Source organism: Prorops nasuta, unplaced genomic scaffold, assembly GCF_024137725.1.
Source record: "Prorops nasuta isolate Cenicafe-Biocafe unplaced genomic scaffold, Cenicafe_Pnas_1.2 PNAS00006, whole genome shotgun sequence".
Classification (NCBI taxonomy): domain Eukaryota; kingdom Metazoa; phylum Arthropoda; class Insecta; order Hymenoptera; family Bethylidae; genus Prorops; species Prorops nasuta.
In genome coordinates this window covers 7,667,637-7,691,161 of record NW_027116803.1, presented here as the reverse complement: position 1 = coordinate 7,691,161, position 23,525 = coordinate 7,667,637, and the positions used below count along the sequence as shown (strand labels likewise).

Below are 23,525 nucleotides of genomic sequence, written 5' to 3'. Positions count from 1 at the left end.
CTGTCTCTTGTACCTCGAGGACCCTCTGCTCTCATTCTCCGAAAGACTGAAATTGATACTCGACATCCCCCCCCCCCCTTTTCCCTGTTTTCTCCTTCACTCTAATACCCGACATAAAAATCTCGATTTATCGGACCAACGGAAACGGAAACAAAACTACTGCGACAATTCTTCCATTGAGAGAAAACAAGACACGAAACTTGTTAGAGTGTGTCGATCTCTTCTCGCTCGCTCTCAATATGCAAAAGTATCGTTCTCTCTTTCAAAGAACATTCTTGTTTTTCCATAACAACGTTGATTATGACATTGATCTTGAAAGACAAAAGCCTGACAAAGAATGGTTGCTTTTCCCACGCAATTACCAACGTTTACCGCACTGTAAAACCTCCAAGATCCTGGAATATTTACGCCATATACGGGTCACTGGATGCGAGAAGAAGCAATTCTCAGTGGGGAAAACAGAGTAAATCTTTTCATTAGTTTTTCCACCAATTATGACTATATAAATCGTAAGCAGTATAACTACTATCCCGCTAAACTCTACATTAATGGGAGGTCGTCGGAAGAAAACGGTCGAAGAAAGCTGAGGAAAAGGATGAGTTTGGGAATGAGGGAGTTCGGAGCGAGACATCAACAGCTGCAGCAGGGGTGAGAGGTGGAGGGAGTGCTCGGAGACAGATCCGTATCGAAGCGTCTACCAGCGGATCAAGATCCTCGATCCCACTTGGTGCAATCTCTTCTCGCGCTGCTGCATCGCACACACGCGCATCATAGATCTGCCCGATAAAATATCAAGCAGAGTTCCTTATGGCAGAGGGGGGAGGGCGCGGAAATGAGAGAATGCACTGGTTCGTAGGGGAAAAAAAGGGCGAAGGGAGGTACGGTGGGTGGCGCGGCCGAGCGAAGCGCACAGTCATTTGCGGTGCGCGCTAATTGGCTCGCGATTTCTCCGGCCGCGGCGCTCGCCGTACGACATTCGTCACGTTTCCTACAGTAGCCTCACTGTCTACTTCCGATACTAACCGAGCGAACCGCCAAACAAACCTCGCACTGTTTTACACCACTAACTCATTCCTGGTGCATGCGCGTTTCTCTATCCGTGCGATTCCCCCAATTTACAGAAACGACCCTTCTCTCCTCGCTCGCAAATATATCCAGATGTATTATCGTTGGAGTTAATCTAGTCTCGGGATCTTCGCTAATGGATATGCTTTTCTATACGGTCGCTCTTTTCGTGAAGAAAAATGCGAGTATTATTTATATAAATATGTGGAAAGTATTTCTCTCTCTCTCTCTCTCTCTCTCTGTGATGGAGCACTGCGCGAGTTTCTTTTGTTCGCGATGGCACACACGGGTGACGGGTGCAGGAATGGCGGGATATATATACTCGATAGTTTGCGTGGTTCGGTTGAGCCCGTTGAGCCTGCGCTTTGTTTTATCGGATTCGATCTGTGAAAGAAGATGGCCGATGTGGTCATTGGCCAATGGACGCGAGGAGGGTTGGGAGGTGGAGGACGAGGACGGGATCTCGTACAATACCACCATCGCGGTACACTGGGTAATACCGTGCGCGCATAAAGGCCAACCCAGACACGTTTCCTGGTAATCATTAATTAAGCGAGCCGAAGGGAAGCTCGCTAAATACTCGCGACACGAGACACGCGGCAACCAATAAATTCTCCATCGTCCGCGGTCCAAACTTTTCACAGTCCTCCGACTCCTTTAATTCCTATGGCTATATACGGTACACTATATATATATATATATAGCTTTTCTGGCATAAGTCGCCTATCGCATTCCTGCCACATTCATCGAAAATCATTCGAGGAATGTACCTATACGTGCAGTGTCCTCAGAATTCATCTTTTTTGGTATTGGTGTGCAGGGGGGGGGGGGAGAGAGAATTTTTAAGCAAATGATCCGGAAGGAGGAGGAAATGATGGAATTGCTATGGAAATAGGGGGGGGGGCGAAGGGGGATTAAGGCATTGGAAATGTTTGATTTGCCGTTAAAGTCGATCTTATTCTCCGGGAGAGTGGATGATGGTGTGTCGCCCGCTGGGAATGCCTGCGGCTGCTTCCGTTCTCGAAATCCTCTCTCTCTCTCCGAAGAGAGAGATTGGAGATAGGTAGCAGTCGAAGAGACGGAAGGCAGGAGGGGCGGGGGGAGAAGAGCGACAGATCTGGCATCGTTAAGATAGAGCAGGCCGATAGCAATCGTAGCTCTAGACCCACACACGCTCCCCCCAAAATACATGGATTATTCTCCGAGCGAACACCAAGCTACCGGGTGTTCCAAATATGCTAATCGCTCCTTCAAATCCAAAGATTCAACCTTCGCTCTCTAACCCTGCTCTTCGGCCTGATACTTTCTTACTTTTTATTCCTTCCCTTTTACAATCTTTCAATTTCAATAATAAGAGTCGAAAGATATTCCAGTGACTCATTTCGTGCGCAAGCCACAGTTCCTCAGCAAAATTCAGGGTATTTTCGCTCTCTCGTCATCCGTAACTCGATATACGAATTCTCGCGAGTCGCCGGTTGGTCCTACGAACCGTTCGGGGAAGGATACCATGCTTTTCTCTATGTTACGATACACATGCACGGTATACCGTGCATGGCCTTGGAGGAGGCGAAGAAGAAGAAGAAGGACGGGGCCGAATGGCAGGCAGCCGAAGCTCCTAGTGTTACATTCTCCTTGGATGATCCTAGAGGCGATGATCGAATCGACGTTTTACCTCGAATTCGACTCGATCGTTACGGTTAAGAAGGATCGAGGATCGAGGAGGGAATTTTTGTTCAATTAAGTGGAATGTTTAGCACGAGGCTCGCTTTCCTTCCGTTCATTGTCGAAAGCGATGAAAATAAGGGACCACGCACCGCACACACCACTCGCGATTTCCGTCCAATCGGCACACGCGTCACGTTCGCGCCGTTAAACCACAGATAAATCTCGACGCGCTCCTATCGATCTTTCAGCCCTCCTATTCCGCAGCTCCTCGATCTCTACTCTGGCTGGTCACTCTACGACCACGCGTGATCCACTCGCAAAATTCAGCATCCATAGGTTAAATCGAGATCAATCGATAAAAATCTTAAATCTAAATTTTCTCTACCCTCCCTCTCTACTCCAAATCCCTTCCGATGGTTTGTAAAAGTGATCTTTGATTTATATCGAAGAAATGTTTATAACGACCCCCCCCCCCCCTCTACGTATGTGCAGGAGGATCGAAGCATTCTCTCATTCATTGACCCCTGTTCCTCGACACGTCGCATCAGGTATTCAAGCGGTGTGCGGTTGCATCGTGTGTGACCACATCAATCTGCATTCGAATCTCCCCTCTCTCGTTCTATCCCTTCTGTTTCACTGGCTCTGTCCCTCTCGCAGTAAGCCTCGCGTCTCTTCTTTTGTTTGCACCTCGCACTTTCGGACAGTCGCAGACTTAAGCGACTGGTTCCTATTAAAGCCGCTTGTATTGTATTCAAATTGATTCGAGCTTTCGCTGTTTCGGGCTTATATGCGTTACGTGCCGCGCGCGACTTCCCTCATTAGACTTGCCTTCTCTCTCGCGGCTCGTACGGTAGCTTCGGTACCTCGAATGGACTCGGCTGGACTCGCCGGCGGTGCTCTCCTTTTTCTCTCTCTCTCTCTCTCTCTCTCTCTCTCTCTCTCTCTCTCTCTCTCTTACACACGCAAAACCTTCTTTCGACAAATTCTCACGAACCGCGTGTCTCTTCGAAGCTCATCGAGAATTTCGAGATACGAACGTCCAGTTTATTTATTGTATTCCCATCGTGCGATGATAACGAGTCGAGTCTGTACATTGTATATTAGAATCGTATCGCGATATTTTTCCGAAAATTCGTGTTTTTCCTGACGAGATAAGAATAAAAGGACACTGCGAGGTTTTTGGTAGCGAAAAGAGTGGGGATAAGTTTGAAGATCCGTGGTAAAGGACTGGCGCCTCGAAATGTTGGAGTCTCGTCGGTTTCCTTTGGTACTATCGACCTCCCGTGTCAGTTGACTAATTCGGGCAAATTCGGCCAATTGCGTAATTCCGAAAAGAGTCGTTGACCGTCTGGTCCTGGGTGGTGGCCGGCGATTCTGCGACGAACGCGTTCAAGGAGTCGGAGGTTGGGGATGGTACGATGTGCGCGCGCCCACCTCCGCTATATATATGTATAGCATACATACGTACGCGCGGCGTCTCTCCTCGCCTCTCTTGTTTTTCTGCACAAAACGCAATACCGGGAATCTCTTCCTTAAGTTGGCAGTTGCGTCACGTCGCGGCAACTACAAAGGAAAAGCAATGCTTATACGTATATATACACTTCACCCCCGCTCGCTCTTCCAACTTCAGATATTCCCCCCCCCCCCCTTCTTCTTCCACTCTCACCGATGCATCGTATGTATAATCCTCGCTCGCATATATATATATATCTACTCATTTTCCTAACTCGACAACCCACCATAATTCAACGTTCCACTTTAAAACGGATTCAATTCTGATACGATTAATTTCGCTGCGCTACATTTTCTTTTTCCTTCGATTCTCTCTCTCTCTCTCTAATGTGAACTAGACGATTTTTTTGATCCAACCGTATGGCAAAAGTAGTCTAACGGTATATAAATCTATTTTGATTTCACGTGATGTCGATGATCGTGCAACATTATCGATAGGTCGTTGATCCCTTTCGGGATTGGAGAGGCCGAGAGTTGGCGTGGCCATGCAGTGTCTTAGGACGAGAGAGAGAGAGAGAGAGAGAGAGAGAGCGGGTGACGTGGCTTCTAGAATTGAGTCCATCTTTTAAGAGGGCTAGCCAATTCCTTAATTACGAGGCACGAACGCGATGCAGAGACTACCGAGAATCTGAGGGTAAGCACAATTGCATTGTGCGTGCCGACACCGCGGAATCTACGCTATACGCACCCATTTTATTGCCCCCTATATTTTCCAATTTTCTCTCCTTTCTCCACTCTCTCCTCTATCTTTGTGCCATGTCACATATATACATGCCCCTAATTTTATAACCAAATGAAGACATAAAAAAAATTATTGGCTACGACTGTTACAGGTGAACCGACCATTGACGATGAAGAAGGAGGGTATACAGACGAGGAATCGGAAACTCTCGTCGAAGAGCAAAAAGAAGAAGGCTGGTGGTTGTTTGGGTCTCGGCGGTGTCATGGGTGACATGATAAAAGCCAGCGGCCACCTCGATCTCGATAACAAACCTTTCCACTCTGGCTTTGGATCACCGATGGGTGAGTTTCAAAGATGTAAGCACACGACAAACTATTCAACCTTCTCTTTCTCTCTCTCTCTCTCTCTCTCTCTCTCTCTTTATGTATATAATATAATGAGAACGATGTCTCAGTATTTATATATATATATATATAAGAATATCTTTCCGAATATTTCATCGGGAGGATTCTTTCATCGACCTATAACTAATCGAAGGGGAAATTGATTGTTTCAGGCGCATCGCAGCATCACCACACAATGCACCCAGCGATGCAACACTACATGTATCACACCGGCGTCGGTGTGGCTGGCGGACTTCACCAGGGATTCGCACCACCAGCACCTCCCGCTATCCATCCGCATTCGCACTCGCATTCCCATTCCCATCACATGACGAGTCTTCAGGGCCTGCAACTAGCCGCCACGACGAACGCAATGGTCAGTATATATATAGGATATAGAGTAACACACTCGATTCCGCCATTATTCACTCGAAAGGACAAAAGCCCATTTCTTGCCTTCGTGCACATTCGCCCAGTAAACTTGCCCGTATTTATTTAACGTATATATATATATATATATATATATAAGTTGCCCACTGTCTGAGAAAGGTTTTTCCACCTCCGTGGAAAAACTTTGAATTTCCCGCGGAGGTTCCGGGATGACCCGACGAACCAGAGGAATCCCATAAAGAGCGATAATATTTTTCTGCTTTCAGACCGGTTGGCGATCGGAGTACACATGAATCGCGAATGATTAGCAACTCTGGACGCAGCTCGACGCTACCTTCTAACTTTATTAAAGGTCTTCGTTCACCAACACGCGTGTACACCGATATAGGAGGATGAGACGTAGCGCTATACCAATTCACTCGTACACACACACACACACACACTCGCGCGCGAAGCTACGTCTGTTTTCATCCATTCTTCCTCGGCGTACCAGCCGAGAAAAGAGACGCGAGAGAGGCTGTTTGGTAAGAACAGAGTGAAAAGCGAGAGTATGTGCGAGGAGAGAGAGAGAGAGAGAGAGAGTGAGCGAATGAAAAAGGGGGGAAAAAAGTGAGCGAGCGCGATAAGCAGGATAAGCTCGCTGGACTGGGCTAGTCGAAGCGCGCGTGCACGCGAAAACGGACATTTTTCTACGAGTCTTATTAGCATGCACGTAATGCGACCTCTTTTTAATTAATTCATGTGTAAATATGTAAAGTTTACGTAGGGTCATCGAACCCCGGCCCCAAGTACAAACGAAGTCAGTTATTGTATCGAGTCTTAACTATGTTATTTCTGTAAATAAACAATATGCAAATATAAGAGATAAATATATATATATATATATATAAATATAAAAATATATGTAAATGAAAGATTAAAGAGAGTCGAGGAAAGAACGAGGGGGAGAGGGGGGATCGCGCACGCGCACGTCGTTTTCCTCGAAAAGTGGCAAGAGGAAGGAAAAGATCGAGAAACACGCGGAGGCTGGTTCTCTGGTCACGAGTAGCTGCTCGTTTCGCGAAGATGCTGATGAACAAAATGGAGCTGTATAGGCTACTCGATAGCTATGACGTCACAGGAGCGAGCGTATATTCAAGCTCGCCCGAATTATCGCGACGAGCGAAAATATAAGAAAGCATCGTGATCAGAGTTTGGTGCTGATTAGCCCCCCCCCCCCCCCATCGACCGTCATCCCTTGTTGCCCTTTTCGACCACCCCACACATGCCCGCTCCTACGCTTTTTCCTACGTGTTTGCGAAGCATTGAGCGATATCGTGCAATTTCAATGGTTTATTAAGGGAAAATTTGTAATAAAAGAGGTGCTGGGTAACCGGATTCCCGATCGTCTTCGCACGGTAATTTCTCGCTGCATCCGCGAGTTCTCCACGAATATCGAAGGATTTTCTTTCGGTGCGTCGCGTCCCTGGGGTCTGCCGGTTTACTCGAACGACGCGCGGATTGCTGGATTCCAATGATTTCCCGCCAATTTCCGTTCGAACGATATATATATATATATGTGTGTGGTGTGTATCCAGGAGGAATTGCCGTGACGAAGCATCGTTCTCTCATCGTTCCACATCGTTTCGTGTGTCGTACCGATTAGCTATGTAGAGCGTATGCATACAAAATATACATATTATAAATATAGAGTTACATTCGTAAATTTTGACGAAAGTCCAGCGACCGGTAAAATTATCGATATCCACTTTTAAAATCAATCCTTGGGAAATCCACGCGCGAGCGTAATTTATTAATAACTGATTAGTCAGCGGTACGTATGACGATGGAGTGCGTGTGTGTATGTGTATGTGTGAACGAGAGAGAGAGAGAGAGAGAGAGAGCGAGCATAAGAGGTGCGCTGGTCCATTAACATTGTAATACGAAGCGTTGTATGCTCGAGAGCCAAACACAGAAACAAATATATAGGAAGACGAAGAAAAATTAGGTCAAATGTGTACATTTTGTATCTTTGAGAGATTGCGCATCGTTATTATTGTAATAATAGTATATATGTATATTATTATACACATACACACACACACACACACACAGACAGATATTTACGAGCTATCTCTCGGTAAACGAACGCCCAGCGACTCAATTGATTGTGCATAATTAGCCGATGATTGCCCAGATGCATTTGCAAATATACGTATATATGTGTACACATGTGTGTGTGTGCGTGCAGTGTGTGTTATATACGCATATGTATGTATGTATAAACAGTAAAGGATGGTAATGATTATCGTGACGAAGCTATTACGCGTAATCGAAATAATTACTGGATAATTAATTGTGAGACTCACATGATTTGAGTTAAAGCAACATTGTGATTTTCGATTGTAGAAGTTTATCACTCGATATGTTTTATCGATAGACGCAAATATTATTCTCGATTTGTACCAGTATGGCGAGGGATCGCCCGTGGTCCAAGTCTATTATTCGCCTCTCCCTCTTTCTTCTCTTCTCTCGTCACACGCGCGCACACACACACAGACACCACCTTTCAACCCTCCAGCTCTCCAGCTCCCATCCGACTTTGAATATATCGTATTTCTCTCCCTCCTCTTACCTTTCGTCCCTGTTACCTCTACTCTGCATTTCGTCCTTGGCTCCAAGTAATAGAAACTACTCTCGAGGAGACTAAAAATGTGACTAATATGTAAAAGAAGAAAAGAAGAAGAAAAAAGACAGGAAGAAGGAGGAGTCGATAGGGAGTGTGCGATTTCCCAAAAGACTGATGATCACAGCGGAATTTGTGCGAAAATCGCGAAAACAGTCATTGAGATGAACGAAAGTTGGAGAAAAGAGTTGCGGCGAGAGAGATCGATATCGAGATGATATATATATATATATATATGTATGTCTCTATGTGACGTCGGTTAGGGCACGCGCGAACCAGCCTACGCGCAACTTGAAAAAAAGATGGAGAGGCAGGTATATATTAATAGTATTATTAGGGTGTAGCGCGTAGCGTGTAAAAACATTATGATTTTTAAGCGAGGAACGTACGCTATGATTGAACAATTAATAAGAGACGAGTCGAGTGGTCGTTGATGTAAAACGACTGGAACCGCGACACGGATATGTGGTGTAAAAAGCGACATTGTAAAATATCATTGTAAAAAAGGTTTTAACTTAAAATAAATTAAATAATAAATCATCCATGGATTCGGCAGTTTTATCTGAAAACTTTACCATCTTCATTTACACAACTCCAAATCACATTTCTTTCCCAGCAACTTTACTTTTTAATAATATGGTTAAGAGACATCCAAGCTATATATATGTGCATGCATGTGTGCGAGAGATTATCAAGGAAAACAAATCAAAATTTGCTGATCGAATATCGACTCGAAGCAACGATTCCATCGTGCTTTGATCCCAGATGAGATAAGGAGAAGGTAATGACTTCAAATTGGTGAAAAATAAGAAGGTATATATATGTATATATAAAGATCGAGGTAAGAGAGTGACAAATATCGGTAAACGTTCGAAAGGTTTGTAGCGGCTCATTTTGCACTATTCCTTAAATCACGACGTTGAGAGAGATGGGATAATCGGGTGTAAAATCTGCAGGAGAGAGAAAGAGAGAGAGGTGAACGAGGGGTAGTAAAGCAGTTTATTATTCAGTGAACCAATCAGCTTATAGCTATCTGACTTTCCGTTTCTCTCGCGACAGGGGGAAAAGCGGGGGAAGCGGGTTCGCGGGAACAAAACGATCGTCGATCGCGCCGAAGATTAGTGCCCCTTATTAATTAAGAGGTGTTACTTAATTAAGCCTTATCAAGAATACAAGGTGTTTACGTGTAAATCATAGTCACCGCGCTGAAGGAGATAACCGCCTATATGTGCCGCGATCTGATCGATTAACCGATTCTCATGCTTGACGATATTATCGATTTGCACGTCCATGCATGCATATGACAAACGAGCCGAACCGGATAACTGTATATATTTATATATATATATATATATATATATATATATATATGCGGCGATTTACGTGGGAGAGACATACACGCTCGTTTATTGTCCCTTCCTTCCTTTATTACAATTAACTGAGAAACTTTGGTCTTTCATTCTCATCCTCTTTGAAACTTGTATGTATACAAATCAACTTTAAAGATTTCCCATCAGTTTTACAATCCAGCCAACAGGTACAGGTATACATATATATATATATATATATATATAGAAGCTGTGTAGCGAAGAAAGAAAGCTCGGTCGCAACATTGTGTTAATATTAAATATAAATACAAGTGTAAATATGTAGAATCGATCGGTAGGTGGCTGTCGCACCCGAAGAAACGTCGATCGAGGGCTCGAATAGCGCTTTATCTTTCATACTTAATCAGAATTTAGACGAACTTGAATGAGAAACTATGCGAACAACGCGAAAGCTCGTTAAAACTCCCACGAAATAACTCGCAATCGGAGCCACGATCGAGTTTCCAGCAAACAAACGTTCGGCTTGTTCGTGTTGGATCGAGTTTGCTCGTTATATTATGTGCTGGCTGCATGGCAAACTTTAGTGTTTTTTCGAAGGAAGGACGGGAGGAAGAGGTTGGTATTCGTGATAGAATCGTAAAGTCTAGGAGCCAAGCTCAATATACATATACATATACATATATACATAGAAAGAACAGGAGGGAGCTGCACAACACTTTACCTACATTAAAGCTTATATGTATATCGTTATTGATTTACCGACATCACCGAGACACCAAATTTACAGGCCATATCCTCTCAAGGTCTCTGCTTCTACCTTCGTCACGCACGCACACTTCGTACATAACATATATATATATAGCATTATTAAAAATCATCTCGATTGTCCCCAAATACGATGGAAAAATCCAAATTGTATATATAGTAGGACGACTCGAGCTCGTCAAGGTTTAATTCCGCTTGGAGATCGAAAAGATGACGACGGATCCAGGGGCTCTTCTTCAAGTTCCATATACCACGTATATATACAGAATGTCGAAGAGCCGGCCGTCGCTAAGCGTCATGAAGTCTCCATGTTATCGAGTACTGTCCCAGTAGTACCCCTTGTTTCTGCGCAAATCCCTCGGAATCGGTTATGCCCTGGAAGGAAGCCATATGTATATAGCAGCGCATCATCGCAACTTCTTCTCCTTCTTCCTCATTTCACGGCGAATTAAATGTGCAGGCGAGGACGACGACGAGGATGACGATCGAGGCGGAGGACGCGCGCGCGAGGACTACGAGCAAGTTAAAGTTTAAGTCGAGGCAGCTGCAGACAACGGGACGGAGGTCAATCCACAACGGGATATATATACAGGATGGAATGGGATGGGACAGCCCGAGACAGTTGAGTCAGAAAAAAAGGGACAGCAATTCCGATTCGAGGCTTCATTGCCAACAGCCCGGGATATATAGCAACGTTCTCCTCTATAAAAGTGACCGGGATTTCGCGTAATCCCGTTTCTGGGATGAGCGGCATCCACCAAAACCCACTCGTCGAGAAAATTCCCCTTTGCTTTTCTTACTGGCAAAAGTCAAGAGTCGGGAAATTCGGTCTTTATCGCGCTCACCCTATGTGCTATATATATAGCTACGTCCGCCATATTCCGTCGCGTCGTTAAATCTGCTTCTTTTTTTCTCGATCGAGCGAGAATCCTTATCTCTCGCGCAGCGACGGCTCTGATCGAGATCCCGCGTGGACCACCTGACTTTTCATCAGATTTATTTGCTTCCTTCTGCTCCATCTATACAGCACAGTGTTGTTTTTAGGGAGAGAAGCCAAATTAGAGATTTTAGGGGTATGTGACAGGGAACAGAGGGGGGGGGGGGGGAGGTGATTGGTCGTAGCTACGACGATTCTCACGCTCTATCGAATCTGTTTACGTCCGGTCATTGATTCTAACGCCAATCTTGCCGCGAATGCCTACATATATATATATATATATATATATATACACGATCAATCCCGAAGCGGTAAAGCATCTCCCTCGATAGACTTATAGCAGAGCTTTGCAGCATCAGTCGAGTCGTTGCTACCATGCAGTCCGAGCAGCCGAGAGAGTGGCCGGGAACCGCGTAGGGTCAAACGGCGCTCGGGGGTCAAACTCACGTCGAGTGTGAAACTAAGGGATCTTCTCGGAAGCCCGCGGGGAATAAATCAACGATCGATCGCGAAATTTACCCCCTCCTCCCCCCCCCCCTTCTTGTCACGTCTCACCCTTGGACACACGAGTATTTTATCGTTCGGTATATATATATAATACTATACGCATCAGTCTCTGGCTCCTCCCAACAAGTGAAATGCTTTAAAATTAAATAACGACTAATACAGCTTGGATTCCAACGAGCTTCCGTCACGTGAAGCGGTCCTGATTTCCTATCGGAGCTACGATTATTAATAGGCGCACGCGACTTTATTGAGTCTCGCACGCAGCACGAGAAGAGAAGCTGACGAGCGACTCGGCGCTATATCGCTCGTCATCTGGATTTTTCACAATTCGCGACAACGTATATATATATTTCTCTTTTAACGAAACTTTGTTTTCTATATATAATTACTTGAAAGGGAAATTGAAATAAAATAGTGCGAAAGTAAATATTTTTGTTATTTATTGGAAATGGGGGGATGAGAGTATCGATATCTCCCTCTGGTCAAGTTTCTATATATATAAATTATTATTATTGTGTATAATATATAATATACAGATATTTCAGGGCAAAGATCGGGAAGCAGCGATCGATAGCTGCACACACACACACACGGCCCCTTATATTCCCTCCTCTCAAGTTGCTCAGCTTACGATCCAGGGAGCTTCGCGCCACTGCATGGACTCGTCTCATTCTTTTCGGGGCGTGTTCCTCGTGCTTTTCTTCAGGGCTATCCCTCTCTCTTTCTCTCTGTATGCACGTCGATTTATACGCTCGAATTAATCGCATCAGCGGCTGATCCCATCTCTCGACTAATCTAATTCCACGTCCAATCAACGCACCGAACCTTCCCCTCCCTACATATATATATATATATATACACATATATGCGAGAAGAGGTTGCTCAGTCCTTCTAACGGCAGGATCGTTCCACGCGCATCGAGAATCCGAGCAACGATTTAACGACTGAAATAAACGTTATCTTTCTGTTTACTACCCTTCTTCCTAAATATCTATATCCAAATATCTCTGTCTGCTCTCTTAACGCATACGTACATAAAGAAAGTATGGTAAACGATCGTTGTTCGACCGCTCCTGACATCGAGCTCCAGTGTCAATTCAGAGATGATTAGCGGTTAATGAAATGGATAAACATTGTATATGGTATGAGAATTTTGTGCAAAATTACTTTAATCTTTGATAATTTCAACGAAATGTTGAAATATTTATATTATTTTTGAGTAAAAGTACATTTTGTATTAGTAAAATTACATATAGATATAAGTAAAACACACACAACACACACACACACGACAATTGAATCATAAACCCATATGCAAATAGTAGTAAATTTGCTAGCTACATGTTCATTTATCTTGGATATTTTATTTACAAAGAATTTCTTTTATAGGGGAGAGTGGCCAGGGTAAAATGATCATGGTTTAATGAAAACTATTGACACTACTGATTTAAAAATGAATGAACATCAAAATATATAATTTAATATATTAAATGATGTGTATTTTGAAATATAAACATCTATTTTTAACGCGTAGAAAATTGTTAGCTACGATTGTATATTTTATCAACATTTCATATAACATAAGTGATTTTCAAATCTGATAGGAACACAATATGAAACAATTTTTCGATTCGTTTAACCGAATAACTCGTAATAATAAGTTTAAACTTTTATTTTATATTAAATTAATCGAAAATTTGCTTTTGAAAAATTTAAAGGTTCGATGAAAGATGCAGTAGAATGCATTAGGGGTAAAACGATCCCCTTAACCACCTTAACAGAATCATCGATAAGAAGCACTGCAAAATTTAAACTGCAATACCTATAATGGCCACCATGTAGAAATATAAAGTTATATGAACAGCCTTCGATTCTTACTTAACATTTTTGCCATGTTAAATCAAGAATAACGCCACTGCGATAGATTTTACTTCAGATGGATGATTTGACCCCACTCTGCCCTCCCAACTATAAGAATTTTCAATTTTTTAAATGTTTACAAATTTTTCTACATACAAACCTTTCTTCGATTCACACTAAACATTGTTGCAAATTGCACTTATGTTGCAATTCTAGATACATTTCTCACAGAGTGTAGCATATAGTACGGTGTTATCGGTGATCGAGTGCAAAATGGTGTATAGTGGTGGCGAAAGAAGAGGATGGCGAGGGGGGGAGGGGGAGGGGGGGGGGGAGGTGAAGAAGAAAGAGGCGAGTATAAGGTGCGGCCTCGAAAGCTCGTGGATGACCGACCAGTCATTGTTGCTTCATAAAGCGAGTGAATGCCCTCCTCCTGCTTCTCCTCAAGGGGTCTTCGAAAAACGATCAGGCTAATCGTTCGACGATTGTAATAGCTTTTCTTCACGGTCATTGTCCCCCGTCATCATCGGCAGGTCCAACGCACGCCACTCGCGCACCGTCTTCTTCTTACCTCACCGTACAACTCAACTCGATTTTTTATCAATTCTAACGCACAATACTAGCCTTGTACGCTCCGCACTGTTTCTACAGGATTTTCTCTTTGAATCACAGTTCTCTCTCTCTCTCTCTCTCTCTCTCTCTCTCGAACGAACAAACTGCGCGGAGAGGCTTGAGAAAGGGATTTTAAATGCACCGCGTGAGTATAACGAAGCCATTGAAAAATTTGTAAAATATCAGAGCGTTGCTATGTAATTTAACGAGGGGAGGAGGAGGGGGGTGGGGGGGGGAGGAGGAGGGGAGAGAAGACATTCGGGAAAACGTTCGAGATAAATGGATACAATGGAGGGATTAAGGGGTCCGGACGCACAGGAGGAGAGGAATCGGCTGGGTTCGGGCTCGGGTCGCGCACGGTGGCCGAGCGCGGTGTTCGCGTAACAGGATCAAGCCTGAAAATCCATGGCGCGACGAGCTCTTTCATTTGGCGAGCGCCAAAGAGAGCGTGAGAGAGAGAGGGGGGGGGGGGGGGGGTTGAGAGTTCCCCAAGTTGGAAAAGAGAGGAAGAAGACTGTCGGGCCGAGTCACGTCATGCAGGAAATCGCTTTTCGCCGTGGCAACACTAACGCTCCTTCACACACACACACACATAGGTGAACGCGCGCGCGCGAGCGCACCTGCTTTTTTTCCAGCTACCTTTGCTTTTTTGTGCGTGCAACGTCATTCGGCAAAAGTGGTTTCTACGTAGCATTGTCGATTAGGCCGGCTCGCGGCCGGATTATCGGGGCCCCACCGACGACAGTTTAAAAGCAATTGAAGGTCCCCCCCCCCCCTCTCTCTGCAAGGTTTTCACTACTGGACCACGAAATCTCGTCGGTGCCTCGTTTGCAAATAAGATTTCTCGCTGCAATGCATTTAGCCCATCACCAGTCATCCTCCACTCGACTCCGATGCCAAGCGGCTTAATGGATCGTTTTCTCGTCTTCTTCATTTTCTTCTTAAGCACCCCCCCCCCCCCCCCTCCCCCATTCCTCTTCTATACACACCATTATACCTCTTTCTCACGACTCTTTCCCGCATTTCGCTCTCGATTTTTTTGATCGTACAACGACACAATAACATATACTATACCTGCATGCGTTATTGCGGTACATAAAACTTCACCCCTCCCCCCTTCGTTCCCTCCAAAAACCAATGTTCCAACTACGTTGTTCCTCGCTCCAATCGGCCATTGCTGCAATTTTGACGCCTCTGAATATTCAAAGGATGCTTTTGTGCTAAAAACACACATATATATATACAACATAGGGAGTTTCCTCCGATCGAGCAAAACGATAAAAAGTTTTCGAACGTCCAGCCCCCGACTAGCCACGCTGTAATGAGTGAAATTGCTTAATTAGGAGAATTGTATGTAAAAATGGTGGCGTGGAGGGGTAAGAGGGGGAGAAAGCAGAGCTGAAAGCAGAGCTGAGAGCAGAGAGCTGAAAGGTATTTTACGGCTAGGGCGGAAGTTGCGATGGAATTTAGCGCTCGGTTTATGAAGACGTGTCGGAACCTGAGGACGTAGGCGTCGGAAAGACGGGCTACGCACTAAGAAGAGGCTACCCACTATATAGTTAGACACTCATAAAGTCTCCGCGTAAATTATTCGCCGAGCTGACGAGCACCGGCCAACCGTTCGCGATGGTCCGGTCCACCTCCCTTCAACGCCTCGCCTTAACGGACCGAACCAGAAAACTTATTTGGAAAATGCAAATATATATATATATATATATATATATATACGTATGCTTATTGACATACTGAGAAATTGCAAAAATTCATATCCTCGCTGCACAATGCGAAACCTCCAAAAGTGAGACGATTGGGCGAACGTTATTGAATTAAATTTGTTGAACTATGTGGAAAATATTAGAGGAAATTTTTTTCTTTGAGATAAATAAGAATGAAAAGTGTTTATCGAGAGTGGGGGAGAATTTTGGAGAAATTTTAATATTTATATTGTGCTGCTCGTTGCGAGTGTAAGGAGGGGTGGGTGGTGGGGGCGTGGAAACGAGCCTTGTGCCACTATATACAGCGAAAAGTCAGCTGCTCTGTAAATATTGTTTATCGAGATGCCACGAAGGAAATGCATTTAACGTCGCCGCTTGAAAAAGAGCTTTTTGACGGCACGATCGATCAGAGATAATAACCATTTACTCCTTACGTAAATATATACATATATGATATATAGTATAGCGCAGCAGTGTTTTCGTCCATTGTTTCTAAATACTGATAATTCTCGATTTACCAAGGAGAGAGAGGGGGGAGGGAGGGTGTTGAAAAATTGAGCAGGGTGAAAAAAGAAGAGGCTAAGCGAGGCGAGGCAAGGCGAGAAGAGAGAATTGGCGCAAGGGGTGAGGGGGGGGGGAGAGAGAGAGTATGAGAGAGCGCGTTCTCTCGCGCGTTCCGCGAACAATGCGTCGCCTAATAGAAATCAAATCGCCTTACCATTTATAACAAGCGGGCATCTTTCAGTTGAGACTTTTGTTTCGTTCCCGCCCCCTTTTTGCTCTACCTCTCTCCCTCACCCCCACCCCGTCCGACCCTGATCTTCCCGCTTTTTTTTCGCCCATCACGGAATAATCGAACAAGATTGATGAGAGTGCCATGACTAGCGCTACGAAGAATATACTTTGCTTCTTCTCCCACCCACCCCCACACACTCTCTCTCTCTCTCTCTCTCTCTCTCTCTAATTTACTCACCGTGCCAGCTATACTCGAAATCCTCGACTCTCCTCCCGAGCGAAAATTGTTGAAAACTACACGTGTACACATCCATTTCGTTTAGAGATGGACGCGTAATCCAATCATTTGGTCAAAATAAAGCTTAATTTATTCTGGTCCTCTCCCCCTATGTACGTGTAAAAGAAATAACAATAATGGTAGAGAGTAGATATAGATATAAATTTAGCATAAACTGCACCTGGAAATATCGCTTATCCTCGCTTTCCCTATATTTTGTCGAAATCCAATTGACCGCGGTTACCGGCCGATCGAATATATATTTAATATAACGAGCGATGGTCGAGGGAACAATTAATCAAAAAGGAAAGGAACACTCCTGATTCCGGCGAGTCACAGCCGTCGCAGGAACCTATTTGGCCTTGCGCAATCGGGCTAGAATGCTTTAAAACTCCTCTTCGTTTAATGGCCAGAACATTTCAATTTCATGCTCGTTGAGGAAACTTTTATCCTGAAAAGTGGGTGTTTGCCCAGCTAAATGGAGAGCGGCAAGGATGATTCGTGTTTTGCGTCGAGGATGGATAAAACGGATGACTTATATATTCCTCTAATTTCCGCAAACAAGAATGCAGACCTTACTCGAGGTGCAGGGGTAAGAGATATAAGAATCGGGATCGCACATGGCAAGATGGAATATCGAATGTAACCGGATAGGTTTGGTGTTTGAAGGAGCCATAGGTATATGTATATACGTGCCACGTACGCGGACCCCTGGCGCGAAAGAACAACCAGCGAGAAAAATAGATGGGCTGCTAAGCATGCCACCCATGGTGCTCGCTGCTGAGTGCCTGCTCGCTTATTTCCCTCTTTACACCCTCCCCCTCCCTCAGCCACCAATGCTCCTTAATAACACGAAGCATTCTTAATTACACGTTTTCACCTATATACTCATCGATAAACTCGACATTGACTCGTATATACGTATCAACGGTGGGATCCTCGACACTGTTAAACTCGCGTGTGGTATACCTGTAGCTATATACATGATGTATATTCAATTGTGGATGAGAATTATCGCATCACGCAGCAAAAATTCGATTGTTCCGGAGTGTGCGATCGATCGATCGAACCCAACTGTGATTCCTCGTTAGTGTAATCCTTTATAGAATTTTGAGTGAAAGCTTCGTGCGGATTTGCAGAATCCAAGTCTGGCCGTCCGTCGGTATACCCGATAAAAGCGAAACGTGCAGTGTACCATTTCAAAGAAGGACTTTTTAAAGCCACGTTATTACTGCAGTTTCAACAATGACATCGACAGGTGTTTTCTGTAGGCTCACTCGAATCGATGGTGCAAAAGGTGGACGAAGATTTGTAAAAGTGTGTGTAGCTATATATATATATCAAGTTTTGACAGTGTTCTTCCATTTTCAAGGTTTGAGAAGGGAAGGGGGGTGGTGAGGCTAGTGTGTAATCGAGATGAGAGGGTGCTCGTCCCTCGAGGAGAAAATTGGAAGGGGGGATGGTGCGAGGACGAAACAAATAGGGGTGGGAGTACGTTCAGGGGGTGTCTCCTGGAGGTCGTTACGCGAGCGGTGCCAAGACGTATTACTTCCAGGCTCGGTATCCGGGCATTTGTCCAAGGTGACGCGTCCAGGAACCGAGTGGCACGTCGGGGGAGTCCCGCGCGAGGATTTAGTGCGTCGCGTCGACCGTTCTGCATCGTATCGTTCCAATACCCAATGTCCCTGGCTCTCGCAATCTCAGTCGGCTCAAGAACCGTTTTCTAATCGCTTCCGCCTTAGGCTTGGGGAATTCGAACCAACGACCACCCCCATCAGCCTCCAAATCGCTCCGAATCCTACGAAACATCCCAATGAAACCCATTACTGCCTTTAACTGTTCCCTCCTCCTTATACCCATCGAAATCTCCTCCACTTCTATACTTATTCAAGGATTACGTCGCTTTAATTACAGCCACATGCCATTTTATTGTAACGATTTGGCGTGCCAAGTTTCTCCATCCATTCAAACTTTCACGATTCTATCGTGCTGTCTCGAAATACACGTTTACTTTCTTTAACTTTGCCATCAGCCACACGATTTTAAGGGAAGTGATAATGATTGAACAGAAGACATATTTTTCTATCGAACCATTTATGAACTCGTAAGAAATTTTGGGAAAGCAAAAAACAGCAGAAATTTACCATGGTACGCAAAGAAAATATTCAACTGTTATATGAATAATGTTAATTTTGCAGAGGGGTTTGAAAAATATTCCACTACAAGCTTAAAATATTAAGGAACAGAGGTAGGATGATTCTTAACCGACCTTTATACCCACAAATTGTTAAAAATGGAAAATTCTAGGAGTTTGTCGGTCGATAAGAATAATGGTCGATGAAACGGTGCTTCCTAGGACAGAAACGAGTAATTAATAGAGGGGCGGTAATAAACTTACATGAAAATCATGTAGAATTGACATTTGCATACGCGACATAAATAAACGTATACATACGTATAGGTATAAGTGTTCGTACAGGGACGAAAATGTGGATGATGCATTCCTATAGAAAGTATATATATGTAATATACATAGAGTATTCATGGAAGGTATTACTGTACACGATCTATTGTCTTCCCTCGTTTAATCGATGGATTGAGTAACGTGTGAATAATTTGCTATTACCAACGCGTATATGAAACGTTGCTATAGGTTTGTATCGCGAATACACACATATCTATAGAAATGCATATGTACAGCGTTAGAGCATATAGCGAAGAATAAAAGTGTGCGCGCGTCTATAATAGCAAGCACGGTATTCCGAACGTTGCACGCTATTTTCCGTCAGCGTGAAGTCAGCGCGAGTAAAAGTATACGTGCACCGCTGCCGATCATGCGAGCCGATACGTAAATGAGCGTTGCAACCATAAAGTAAGAATATCCGATTCCGGAATAACAAAACAGCGGATTCCAGGTAACTAACTAACATAAATAAGCCAAGTATATTTATTGCGCCGCGCACTGGCCGGATAACGCATTTGCCAGTACTTGCCAGATTGCTTTTACATCCACAGAAATAATGCCATTTCTTGTAACTTTCTATAAGCCACTAGCCGAGTATGTATATAAGTATACGTACAACAAGCATATAGTAGCATTAGCCTCTGCATCATCTATACTATATATATATATATATACCAATAATAATAGATCGAGCTAGACACGAGCTGTCATAATTAAATCATTCCTCGATCATATTACACGTCTCTTATATTGCAGTGGAAATTTGCAAGAAATACAAAACAACGTACGAAAAATTATTGTCCACGTGCGACAAGCGGGCCGAGGAAGAAAGAAGCCGGATTGCAGGATATGTATATATAGTTGGATAGAGTGATAAATTCGAGATCGTGGCTGGATGGATCGATCGACGAGAATGTCTGCTCGGATTCGTTCGATCGATCCAGCTGGTCGATATGATAACGTGGCAGAAATTGGAGGAGTTTTCCATCGGTGCTGCGCGAGTTGGCTCGTCTCGATCTCCACCGTCCGTATATAAGTTTTCAAGGTAATTCGCGTATATACCGTCGTACTTGACCCCGAGGCTATTAATCTCGCGTGCCATCACCCCCTCGATCCTCGAAGGCGTTTCCAAACTAATATACGACGACACGACCCACGCCTCTATCGGCCTCAACCTAACGAGGACTGACTTTAACGGTTAAATAATATCGCTTCGAGCTCGCTTCGCCACCCTCTCTCTCTCTCTCTCTCTCTCTCTCTCTCTCTCTCTCTCTCTCTCTCGTTTCATCTCCATCTTATTCCTGCGCCATGAGAAAACGAGCAACTCCTTTGCAGAAATCAAGCCGATCGTGAGCGCGGAAACAGACTCTATTGTCTTATAAGATGTTTCCCTCCCTGCCTCTTATATAGCTATAGCGAAAACAAAGCTAAATCGCCTGCAAGTTTCGAGCAACGAGAATTCCTACAACTATATATCAGCTATATCTCTATATATATACTATGTAGTATAGCAGCTGCGAATGAAAGGAATGCCCCTTGGGGGGTGCTGCAAATTCCAGGGAGAGAGTATCGTTTAGGAAAACTCTCTTGAAATTGATAGAGGGACTGCCTGTAGATATATATATATATATATATATATATATTGATATAGATGATGGAAGGAGAGTTTGGGGATTTTGTGGTCGAGCGAGTACCTCGTTTCGCTCCTTTTAAACGCTCCGTCAGTTTTGCGCGAAGGTACAACCTGCAGCAACCTGTGCAACAACCTGCTGGCTCATCCAGCACATCGCTGCGCCTTTAACGACGGATGTACTCTCGGAACTTATGGTATATATACCCCATAACAGTACCAGAAATACAACCATATATATATATATATATATATATGTACTATACCATGCGCACGAGCAACCACTACGACTGCTCTTCAACAATGGCTCGTTCTCTACTCTCCGTGTAACACGTACGATCTTGGCTGTACGAAAAAATTAATAACATTATATATAGATATAGACGAGAATCAATTCAAGAATTAATTCATCGTCGAATTTCCTGCAGAGTAAATAGATGAAAAAGCATCGTTAGGAGTCATTAGCAGTGAAAATGATATAATTATTTTATGATTGAGCGATCCCGATGAAAAGTAAACTCTGAGAAAAAACACGACGGTGTCTATCGGTGAGTGGAACAATGAAACGGTTGCGGCTCGATTTCATCGTGCGAAGGGGTTCGAGAGATTCATTAACGGCCATTAATCTTGACGATGTGACACGGGATGGTTTGGTTACAGTTGAAGTGGGAATGACGATTATTAATTTCCAACGAGATAAGGCGAGTGCGGGAGAGAAGAAAGAAATAGTGGCGATAAAATGGCACGAATGTCTCTTACCCCCTCTCTCCTATATGTACATAAAATATATATAACTATATATATATATATATATTCTTTGGAGCCGCTCGGATCGAATGTGAATTTTCCGAGCTGAATGAACATTTTTCTTCGTGTATAAAAATATTGAGGGGAGAAGTGGGGAGCTTTTGGGGTGATAGAGCAACGCGTGGCTCGTCAGAAATGGCGATGAAGGAAAGACGAGTGGTCGAGGGAATAAAAAATGGATGAAATAGCAGTGAAATTATGAAGCGGGTCATAATTCGAGGGATCCGTTGGATCGCGGGCTCGTGGCCAGATGCAATCTCCCCTCCCCCCCCCCCCCTCTACTCTCCCCTCGCGCAACCCTTATTTCCTCCTTCCTTCCTCTTCTCGCGCAAAAATTGCTACTTAACCAGCACGTAACTCGTAAATCAGTTTCTTTCTTCGGCACGGGCGGCGCGGCGTTTCGCCTAATTAATTGGCAAACAACTTTATGAACTGCCTCGAGGATTTGCCCGTGTTGTTTTACCGCAGCTTCTCTCAAAACTTATTAAAGCGGAATGTCAGGCGACATATAAAAACTAATTATCAAATTTTACCTCACACACACACACACATATATATATATACAACTCTTGTATACTCGGTGGAATCTCGACGGATTTTACACAGGGACGAGCATACTGCAATTTCGACATAAATTTTTACCTTCCCCAAAGAATGTGTGATTTTAATTGCTGCACATTAATTACACTATGTATACACATATACACGTGATATAAATAACAATCGCGATGACTTCGAGAGTTCGGACTAAAATAATTTCTTCGTCTTATACACATATCCATTCAGCAAGTTTGTAAAAAATTTTCTGTCGTTACGATATTATCATAATCGTTGAATTTTTGCTTCTTGCACGTGCGCATCTCTGCATTATTACTATACATATGTATTAGTGTTGCGTATTAAATTGTCCCTCTGCCGAAGGCGCGGTTGCGTCTGTCCGTACAAAGCTTCGATAATTAGCTCAGCTGCGACGTTCAGCGATGGTGGTGGTGGTGGTAACGAGCGAGAAGGACGCGTGCCCTACATGCGTGTATATGCATGCACGTATACCGCACATATGGAAGAATGGTGGCAACGGTGGTCCCTGCGCGCGCGCGTCCGCATGGGTATAGGATAGGACGGGGTGCAGTTTCTCTCTGCAGTTGCCTGTGTGTGTGTGTGTGTGTGTGTGTGCTGAAACTGGCTGAAACTCTTTTATGCACCTGTCTCCCTGTCTCAACGTCTCGCCCTGACCGACGGATGCGCGCACCTTCATAAATACGATCGATGGATGCAACCCCACCCCTACCCCTCCCCCATACGCTCCTATACATTCTTATAACCAATCTCCTCTCTTCTCTCGTCCTTATCCCTCCTATATGTATATACATATATATATTATCCTGAAAACCTTACGGCGCGTACCCATTGAACTTTTCAAACAAGAGATTCTAAAATTCTAATTTCCTTCGCTTCGTCATATTTTTTCAAAGAGATGATCTCTCTCTGTATTATATATATATATATATATATATATATATAGTCAC

The 23,525-nt window shown here is 44.0% G+C and overlaps 1 protein-coding gene across 1 annotated transcript in view; it reads left to right on the top strand.

The window, feature by feature from the left end:
- Positions 1–8,910, top strand: part of LOC136774397 (GATA-binding factor C-like) — a 55,558-nt gene extending 46,648 nt beyond the window's left edge. Inside the window, exons 6-8 of the mRNA XM_066728666.1 lie at positions 5,076–5,265; positions 5,481–5,683; positions 5,964–8,910. Of these exons, the coding sequence (XP_066584763.1) occupies positions 5,076–5,265; positions 5,481–5,683; positions 5,964–5,990 (420 nt within the window). The 3' untranslated portion in view covers positions 5,991–8,910. The remainder of the gene's footprint in view (positions 1–5,075; positions 5,266–5,480; positions 5,684–5,963) is intronic.
- The last annotated feature ends 14,615 nt before the right edge of the window (positions 8,911–23,525 follow it).